The sequence below is a fragment of the Prosopis cineraria genome, unplaced genomic scaffold (genome assembly GCF_029017545.1).
Source record: "Prosopis cineraria cultivar Desert tree isolate PC_DT_omini unplaced genomic scaffold, ASM2901754v1 PC15, whole genome shotgun sequence".
NCBI lineage: Eukaryota > Viridiplantae > Streptophyta > Magnoliopsida > Fabales > Fabaceae > Prosopis > Prosopis cineraria.
The window spans coordinates 476,674-487,534 of record NW_026555346.1 but is presented as its reverse complement, the minus strand read 5'-3'; the positions used below and the strand labels follow the sequence as shown (position 1 = coordinate 487,534).

The window sequence follows — 10,861 nt, the reverse complement described above, 5'->3', positions numbered from 1 at the left end:
AATTGACGTCTTGAGAAATGATTCGAAGAACATAGCAGATACATCTTCAGAAGAATCTAATTTGAGAAATAATTCAGAGAAACGATTTTGAAATGATTCACTGGGCACTAAACCCAGCCCCTTTTTGCTAGCATCCTCCAGGTTCGAGCCAACACTTTTAACAAGCACCACAAGGATCTTTATACTGGACTGGACTCACAGCTATTGACGTGATTGCCAACAGAGCATTGCCAGAGGATTCACACTAATTTGTTTCAGGTAAACATTTATTAATGGGTATAATATGATAATTATATAATTTTTTTGCTCATGTTAATTAAAAAAATTTATGCTTTGGCATTGTGTTATATACTGTGTTACAAGCATTGATTTCTTTCTTTCTTTCTCTATTTGTTTTTTAAAAAAAAGTTAAGGCAGCCCATCCTATCACAATTGGGTTTGGAATCGATTCCACTTTTTTAGTGACAGTGACACGGACTTGGTGTTTGAGTTGAGGATCTAAGGAATGATGAAACTAAAATGAAAGAGTGGTGGATAAGAAAGTAGTGAAATCAGTAAAAGTGGAAGATTTTATATAGATGCTATCATCCTTTTATATTATTTTTTTGATGAGATGCCTCAAAGAATGGATCGCGCGCGCATAGATGTGGATTATTTTAGTCTATTATCATTGTTTGATATATGGAAATATCATTGGAGATTTTTGTTTCCTTGTAAATTTAAAGCTAATTCGAGAATGGGGTTAGAAACAAGACAAAATGAAGTGGAATCCAGGATGTGATTGCAACAGAAGGCTACTGGATAGCTTCAGTGATATTCCCGACGCTCTAATATCAAACAGTCTTCACTTAATATTCTTCAGCAAACGTGTGCCATTGGTTTTAGATCAATACAACCCTATCAACTTAGATAAGGAGACTGCTAATCAAGCACCACACGATGTAATTAGCTAGCTACCTCATTTTACATCTTTCTCTGCAAGTACCATTCAAAGTGAAAATTGTTGTACGATGGAAGAACAAGTAATCAAGCACATAAATACATACGTACGTATATACATACATATATACATATCTACATGTGGTTCTCTAACAACAATTCGGTTCTTTTATTATTGAAGTTTGACCCCATAAACCTTGCTTCATTAGTTAATAGCTTATGATGGGAGAGGGCTCTCAAATGGATATTTATAAGATCTGCGCAGAGCAACTCTTAGTAGTCAGCTTGAGAGTTGAGGGGCAAAGGGACTTACGCTGTATCACTACCAAGGGTCTAGATTGAAGATGAACCTATTAATGAGTTTGGACCAGCGAGTGGAATTGACACTGAGTCATTGACTCTCGACTATGTTAAGGTTTTGTGGCAAAAACTGATCAAAAAACAATATTATTCACTATTAATGATAGACTGATTAGTTGTAGCTTTTTCACCTAAATATCCAATCCCTGTCTCACATTTTTCTTCTTTGAATGAAGTGGCAAGTACAAACTTGTTGAGATCTGATCAAACAGATAAAAAACTACCAGACTTAGCGTTGGATATTGTAGACCTATGAATATTACTAAATAACCTATCGTCATCATCAACTTCTGGATCATATAGATCCCGTTATCGAGAGGATGGAAATTCTAAGGAATCTGTATGTACTTTGAGTTTGGTTAACTAATGGACAAAACGGACTTGTAAAGCCATTCTAATGCTCAACAACTCCACAGCTGTAGAGACTTAGAAAACTAGTTAACATAGTTCAACATCATGTGGAAAGCTGGGGCATCAGTTCATTAACGTGTTATCTCTCATTGTGTCTCATGCCAGGAAAGACAACTCATTCTGCAAGCAATGTAGATAATGTATCTGTAGCGGGATGAAATATATGAGATGGGTATAGGTTGAAATGTCATATTCCCTCCTAGAATTGGCAATTGTCACTCAAACGCACACATACTACACATTCAGTAATGTCATGAGTGAGGACCAGTAGGTCATTAATTAGTGGGTACCAGGCTCTGTTTGGCTGGGGGAATAGTGGTGCACTGATGCTGCAAATGCATCAGCATACATACTATCCAACATATGGAGGTGTTGCATCCCATTAAAGCTCACTCATGCTTCTTAAATTTGATATGCGGATATATAATGTTGTTAACTAATTAATTTCTCACCCTAATACATGTGACCCCGCTAAAAGGATCTTATTTAAGTAATTGCATATTGAAATAATTGTCTAAGAAGTTTTTGATTATCATTCTCTCTCACAAATATATTCCCCATTTGTCCATATATTCTAAATTTGCAATTTCTTCCCCATGAATCTGTGATGCGAGTCACAACCTCCAAATTCATGTTCCCCCTCATATTTAGATGGAGTGGACAAGGATGCCAGAATTTTTAGGATATGTTGAATAAAGATATATAAAGCCTTTTATCCTTACTAATCCTAAGTAGAACGACGTTGTTAGTAGTCCTTGATACTCGTTACTTATTTTACAAAATGTTTGAAACATTTTTTATCTTTTCTAGATATTTTCCTTGTCGGATGTGTGTTTTATGAGGTGCGCAGAAAGGAGAGCACCATTTGCTTTTTAATGGCATTATTTAAGGGTAATTTTAAAATATATCCTTTTTTTAAGCAAGATCATAAACTAATTTTGACTATCTTTTTTATGTAATAACGTTAACTATCCTTTTGATCTATGTGATTTGGTTAAAAGTATTTTATAAATAAAATTATGTTAAGTATATAGAAGACACATCTCACCATTATTATGATTAATTCGATCTATTTAATTGATTCTTGCATATTTGTTCCTTTGTAACAAAATTTTATATGAATATCTTCCCTATTTGACTGTAATTTTGAATGTGTAAAAAAGGTGTAATTTTCAAAGGACGTCATCTTCAAATCAGTAAAGGAGCTTTCATTTCAATCGACACATTTATCTATAATATCTAGTTGTATCACCCTCTGTTCTTTTAGGGACAATGTTAACCATGCACGTCATGAAATTTAATTATTGGATAAAAAAAAAAGGCAGGCAAAAGTGTGAAAGGCTGCGTTGCTCTAGTGCACGAGAAAGAAAGCTCGATGGCATATAGTATTGATGTGACACACACACACACACACACACACACAAGATGACGGACGATAAGAAATAAGGACATATCTTGTGAGGAATGGGTTACATAGTGGCAACGCAATACTAGTTATGAGTGATGTTTGTGTGTTTGACAGCTTTCACGGCATCTAATCTATTTGCATTAGACATACTTGTTAGTGAACTATCCAAGTGTAAGCTCTGAGAAGAGGAAAAAAAAGGGAAAAGAGAAAGGTTTGGTCAGGGGCTAGGGCTAAAACAAGGTGGAGAAACATGGGACTCAATTAATTTGGGGGGGGGAGGAAATTCATAACGAGGGTGACTAGAAAGTGATTCGGTCTAATCATTATCGTTTCTTTGCTTCGAACGAAAGACAGGTAGAGAGAGTGATGCAATTTTAATACTTCCACAAATGCCACATCATACTAAAAATATGTTTGGATGCCCTTCTAAAATTAATTTTAGATTTAAATTTATAGTTTTCAAAAATTTTATCCAAACACTTTAACGTTTTTAAACTTCATTTGGTTTTCAAAATTTTATTTGAGATAAGCTAAAATTTATTCTATTTTTAAAAATTAATTCTGAATATTATTAGCTCATCACTTTAGATAGTAGAATTATTCACTCAAAATTAATTCTGAAAAAATTATTCAAATATCATCAACTTTATCGTAACTAATTTTTGAAAATTTATCCAAATATCATCATATTCTTATAATCAAATTTTCTCATGATTAATTTTTTTGAATTGAAATCTAAACACACCCTAACTTGGTGGGTTTATGCTTGGCAAGTCAAATGAAGTAAACCTGGGACCTGGACTTGGAAGGGATTGTAATGCCTCTTTTCTCTTTCACCAAAAGGAACCCCATCATTACTCCTCTCCTCCTCTCCTCCCCTCTTCATCCAACTCAACTCATTGCCAATTTATATTCTACATGACTCAGGAGTGGGCATGTTATTCTGTCTTGCTTCATATTCAACCAAGATAATGGAAAAAACTATAAAGGTTTGCAATTGGTAAAAAGTTAGAGCACTTGTTATTTCTTACATTTGATTGATGACAATTTGAGACATGTGAATTAGCTCGAAGGATTAGAAGTAAAAAAGCCACAATTTGAATGCCATGTTGTAATGAAAATGTATTGATAGATTTGATGGGTGAAGCAGAGGAAGGTTGTGATTAGAGCCGAGCAAATGGATTGAGCCCATAGACTAGCCCGTTTAACCCGTATAATTTGATGGGTTGGGTTGAAAAAATTAGCCCATATTTTAAAACGAGTTAGATTAGTCCAACCTGCAAAATTAACAGGCTAAAACGGGCTAGCCTATTTTAAAAAATATTTTTTTTATTTTTTAATTACATTATATCTTTTTATAAATCTACAATAATGATAATATTTCTTAAAAATATAATTTATGACTCTCAAATATATTCTTTACATTTAAAACATAGTGTAAATTCTTTTTACAATTTGTAAATAAAATTTTTTTTATAGTTTGTGAAGATGATTTATTAGTTTTTATAGAAATATTTTAAATATATATTATTTATTAATCTCATAAAATCTATTGATTGAAATTATAAATATGAATTTACTGAGAAAAATAATATGGGTTTATATTTGAATTTTCTTTCTCAGTGACAAAAATAGTACACCTAGGCAAAAAGATGATTAATAATAAAAATCTAGCAAAATGAATTTGCTTGATTGAATTCTATATTTACTTTATTTATTTATAAGTTTTTTAATTGCTAATTTATTTTAAAATATGAAATAAATAAATATATTTATATTATATAAATTTTAAATTATTAAAAAAATGTTAATATTTTTTGTACGACGTGGGTTGCTAGCCCACTAAAAAACAAATTGAGTTAAATTTTTTAATTCATTTTATTTGATAGATTAATTTAATTTAATTTATAAAAATATCAACTTGTGTGGGCTAGCTAGCAAGTTAGCCTATAACTCATTTGTACAGTTTTAGTTGTGACCCTGTCCCGGGCTCCCTCCAGGCCTTAGCATCTTTTGTCACACACCACATCTCTGCCCCTCTCCCATTTGTGATTCGTATAATGAGATATAATAACCCCACTCAGGGTCCGATCCAATCCTTTCTCTCAAACTGTTCTCGCTGTTGCCGTCCGATTCGCTGGATCCCTTCAATCCTGACCTTCCATTAGTCTCTCCCCGAGATGTGCTCGCCTTCATCTTGTGCAGCAGTAACTCGCTGCTCCCTTCGCCTGCTATTGGTCGGGTCTGCCATTCATTCCCGATCCTGGTTGGCTCGTCTTCCGTGCACAACTCGTTGCCTGGTTTTCCTCGACTTCATCATTAATTAAGCACACCTTTCTTTTCTCTCCTGTTTCCTGCCAGAACCCTTTTTTGCCTTCCACGTATAGCTGGTTGTAACTGCGATGGTCCGGCTTTGTTAACTATTCACGTCTATTCTGATTTTTGTACGTTCTTTCATTTTAGTTCTTTCTTAGAGCTACCTGTGACAGTGGAATTTCGAAGCTTCTGAACCGATCTTTATCCTTAGGTTTGGATCTTTGAATTGTTTCTTAGTTCAATCGTGAAATCCACTTTATTCTGCTCTGGGTGTTAAATTTTTGGCGGTTCGAAGCGTTTTCTTCATTCTTTTGCACAATTAAAATCTTTCCATGGATGCGGAGGATCGAAACGGGAGCAGAATGTGTGCTCGATTGTCCGATGTAGTGCTCGACTGTGTTATGCCTTATATTCACGACCCCAAGGACCGGGATGCGGTTTCTCAAGTTTGCCGGCGATGGTACGAGCTTGATTCGTTGACGCGGAAGCACGTTACAATTGCTCTGTGCTACACGACAACCCCCGACCGGCTCCGGCGAAGATTTCCGCACCTGGAGTCTCTGAAGCTGAAAGGGAAGCCGAGAGCGGCGATGTTCAATTTGATACCGGAGGATTGGGGAGGCTACGTGACGCCTTGGGTGAGGGAGATTGCTGAATATTTCGATTGCTTGAAGTCGCTCCACTTTCGTCGCATGATTGTGAAGGACTCGGATCTTGAGCTTCTCGCTCGATCTCGGGGACACGTCCTGCAAGCTCTCAAACTCGACAAGTGTTCCGGGTTTTCCACGGTTGGCCTTTACCATATTGGACGCTCTTGCAGGTAATCTTGATTAGTCGTCTTCATATAGTTCGGTCTTTGGAGGCTTATAATTGAAATTTATGGGATTTTCTTTCTCATCTGCTTAAATTTAGCGACTGAATTTAAGTTAATCAATTCCAACTTTCAAGTTCAACTATGAAATCAGGATTGGTTGTCTTGTTCTTCTATGTGAGTTTGTGACTTTTGGTCTCGAAATAAATTAACCTGTGAGCTGGATAATTTACCTGGTTGTCAGTTAGAGGAAGAAGAGGTTGGTACATATCCGGTTGAGCATATATCAAAATCTCAATCGTGTTTGTAGTGGTTTAATAGTTCGAGTACTTCTCTCTAAATGGATATGCTTCCGTTAATGTCTTTGATTCTGTAATCTATTTTTCATGCAGTTGGACCACATGCTCACAACCTTTGTCTCTTGGTTCCAACTCTCATGAAATACAATTAGATGCTGTTGTGACTAGTGAGCAATGCCAAGTGTTAATGTTTGCTTCGCAAACCCTTTTTGTTGCTATTATGTTGCAGTTTGAATTGTCTGGGTGGAAGCCTACCTTCCCTAAGAATAAGCCGTTTCTGCCGAATCATACATTGTTGATGAGGACAGTGCATTTTTCTAACTTAGTTTTGGTTTCTATTTCCACCAAATATTATCTGTTGTACGATAATTTGTCGCCAAAGTAGGTTTACCTGAAACTTACACCAAATCTTAATTGGCTCATTTTGAGCTGCTGGAGTTTCCAATTATGCGCATCAGTGGAATGTTTTCTATTGATTGGTTATGTATACCTAAAGCTATGCTGATTGATTTTTTCCCCCAAAAATTTTGCTGCATAATTATTTTAGTGGTATCATTTGATGCATTTTCAATTGTAGGCTGAAGTATTTTAACCGTATGCAACTCACCATTTAATTGTCAGGAACATTATTATGGACGCTATTTCTTTCGTGCAGTGGACAAACCAAGGCTATGCTTTGTTTATTGTTCACTAAATTAATCTTCCATGCATGGTCAATGGGAAAGCTTAGGTTGTTCTTGTGGAGTAAAGTACCCTAGTTTTAGTGTAAGGAAGGGACGTAGGGGAACTGTGGGTAGTAGCAAGAACATGTTCTATCTTTAAAGAAGAAAGAAAGATGCTTGGTTAGTTGGAAATGTTAATCTTGTTGGATATGTAATAAATTTATTTGTTTGTTTCTTTTCGATTTTTGACCATATATTGCATGAAAGATTCAAGCTCATCTCATTCCTTTTGCTCTGAAATTTAATTACCTGGTTACTATACTTCATAGAAACTTGCTGTGGTCTAATCGACCTGCAGCAGACTGTATAACGTGAATTGGTTACCCCTGTTTATTTCTTAAAACAATTGTAAATGTAGGATTTGATCTCATATTTATGGTGTGGATCAACTCTATTTATTGCTTTAAAACTGGTTCAGTTAATAATTCAACTTATTAACCCTGTAGATTTTTTTAAAAGAATAAAGGAGGTATGTATATTACTCAAAACAAAAAGCAACAGTTACAACTAAGCAGGAAAAAAAAAATTCACCTAACAACACCTTTCATCATCCACCACCTTACAACAACAAGGTGCTGGGTGATCATAGATTATCTATGGAGATTTTCTCATTCAGTTACTGCCAATTTTATTTTCCCTCATTTATCTTGATGTTTTTTCTTACTACTCTCATTACCATTTGTTGATAGCAGCTGCGTTTTTAGTGCTACTGGCGGTGAATGATCAAAATGAAGCTTATATTCTTCAAGAAAATTACTGCTTACAACGTCTCACTTCTGTGCTGTTTTTTTTTTAAAATAATTCGTCTTCGTTTTCTATCATTTTTTTTTGGGCGGAATCTTCATTTTCTATCTCTTGAACGAGATCATGGTAAAGTTGTACATCTTTGAAGCAACGTGTTACTGCTATTGTTCCCTGAATTCGTGTGCTATCATTTATAGCCTCATTTAGTTTCCTTTACTGTTTTCATGACCACGTATATAACTAAGATGACATCTTGCTACATTTGAACATGCTGGAGCTTTTGACCCTATTCTGTTCGTTGTGTATAAGAATGTTTTCAGTATGTCAACTTGAGCCGTTTCTTATCAGAATTTATGCCTGCAACTATGGATGAGCATGGCTCTAATTGAAACTTGTTTTTCCTGTTATGTAGGGCTTTAAGAATCTTGTTTTTGGAGGAGAGCTCAATTATTGAGAATGACGGTGAATGGCTACATCAGCTTGCCACGAATAATACAGTTCTTGAGGCTCTAAATTTTTACTTGACAGATATTGCCAATGTCAAGATTCAGGACCTTGAACTTATAGCTCAAAATTGCCCTAATTTAGTCTCCGTGAAAATTACTGATTGCGAAATCTTGGATCTCATAAACTTCTTTCGATACGCAACTTCTCTAGAAGAATTTTGTGGAGGTTCTTACAGTGAGCAACCAGAGAGGTACTCCACTGTATCATTACCTGCAAAGTTAAATCGATTGGGTTTAACCTATATTGGAAAGAATGAAATGCCGATAGTGTTCCCCTTTGCATCCCTGCTCAAAAAGCTGGATCTCCTCTATGCGATGCTGGATACTGAAGATCATTGTATGCTAATCCGAAGGTGCCCAAACTTGGAAACCCTTGAGGTCAGTTCCTAGAGATGTGTGTCTCAATTTGAGTTGCATATTTCAAATCATTGCAATGACTGTTACAATCTTCGTTTTTGTTGTCTTCTAATCTCTCCTGCTTCAGGCTTCCCCCCATTTGCCTACACCTCTCAATTGATATATATATATATATATATATAATTACATATATTTGTCTATGCATATGCATGCATCTGTATACTCAGACTCTGGAAAAAAATATGCTTGCATATATTGATTTGAAGTTCTCTAATTGGACAAAAGGAAACCTGAAAAGTTTCAACTGAAATGGATGTATCATGTAAATGGTCAAGTGCTCTCGGCCGGACCAGGATTGCATTTTGTGATATTTAAATTAACTACTTTGTTCCCCTGATGGACAGTCGAGGAATGTTATCGGAGACAGAGGATTAGAAGTTCTTGCTCAATATTGCAAAAGGCTGAAAAGGCTGAGGATCGAACGAGGCGATGACGATCAAGGAATGGAGGATGAAGAAGGGGTTGTTTCGCAGAGAGGATTGATTGCTCTGTCAGAGGGCTGTCCAGAGCTAGAATATTTGGCAGTGTATGTGTCAGACATTACAAATGCGGCTCTGGAACAAATAGGGAGACACTTGAAAAACCTGAGCGATTTCCGGCTGGTGCTGCTGGACCGGGAAGAGAGAATAACGGACCTGCCACTGGACAACGGAGTGAGGGCTCTGCTGGTGGGCTGTGACAAGCTGAGGAGATTTGCGCTGTATTTGAGATCGGGGGGTTTGACGGACGTGGGGCTGGCTTACATCGGGCGACACAGTCAAAACGTGAGATGGATGCTGCTGGGCTACGTGGGGGAGTCCGATGCGGGCCTGTTGGAATTCTCGAGGGGTTGCCCCAGCCTCCAGAAACTGGAAATGAGGGGCTGCGCCTTCTTCAGCGAGCACGCACTCGCCGTCGCTGCCACCCGACTCACCTCCCTCAGGTATCTATGGGTCCAGGGCTACGGAGTATCCGCGTCCGGCCGAGATCTTTTAGCCATGGCTCGCCCCTTTTGGAACATTGAGTTGATTCCCTCTAGACGAGTCGGTGTTCATAATCATGCTGGCGACCTTGTTTTCGTCGAGCACCCTGCCCATATTCTTGCCTATTACTCTCTCGCCGGACAGAGATCCGATTTTCCAGACACTGTCAGGCCTTTGGACCCCGCTGCATCCGTTCACTCCTAGAGTTAGTTTGTATATATTCCACATTTCTCTGTAAGTCGCTTCCCTTCCTTTTTCCCTGCCCCCTGCATTTCCTAGACATTTTTATTATCGTTGTCTTGTAATAAGCTTGTGTTGTAGTCCAGAAACGCTTCTCCGGACATGCACTTGGTTCCCTTTCCCGGCGAGATGCTCAATTTTGTGAATAATCAAAATAAATGTAAGGAGTGTTTTCTCTTTTCCTTCCTTGATTTTCTTTTCTGTCCGCCATTTTTGAACTTCTCCAGCTTGAAAGCAAAAAAAAAAAAAAAAAAATTCTGCTTTCCCAATTCATTTTCTGAACTTCTGAATTAGCAAACAATTTGTACTGCTTCCGGCGTAAATAATGTAATTCTTTCCCCCTTTTCCGGTTCAAAAGTTCGGGGCTGGATCTCGACTTCTATGAAGTCATCGTAACCAGTTTGAATTTAAAATTGCCCTATTCAAGTCAAATTTCATATTTATCCATTTATCAATTAATACCTAATTGACATTAGTAAAGACACCAAAACTTCAAAATCTAATCTTATCTTTTGTAAAATATAATCTCATGCATTGTTTGTTCTACAATGAAAATAGGTTAAATTATGTCAAATTAATTATATAGAGTTATTTGCATAAATATAAAAGTTGAGAGGTTCATTATAACATTTCAAATGTTATGAAAGTTATGTGTACATAATTCAAAATTTAAGAAAGTAATGTAAATTTAGCTATGAAAATAATAGTAATTTATATTTCTTCCGT

At 36.5% G+C, this 10,861-nt stretch overlaps 1 protein-coding gene across 1 annotated transcript; it reads left to right on the top strand.

Annotated features, from left to right (window-relative positions):
* Positions 1 to 5,156: 5,156 nt before the first annotated feature.
* Positions 5,157 to 10,317, top strand: LOC129294427 (coronatine-insensitive protein 1-like). The gene is made up of 3 exons (XM_054932798.1): positions 5,157 to 6,254; positions 8,423 to 8,894; positions 9,278 to 10,317. The coding sequence occupies exons 1-3, from the start codon at positions 5,767 to 5,769 to the stop codon at positions 10,097 to 10,099; spliced, it is 1,782 nt and encodes a 593-aa protein (XP_054788773.1). The 5' UTR covers positions 5,157 to 5,766; the 3' UTR covers positions 10,100 to 10,317.
* The last annotated feature ends 544 nt before the right edge of the window (positions 10,318 to 10,861 follow it).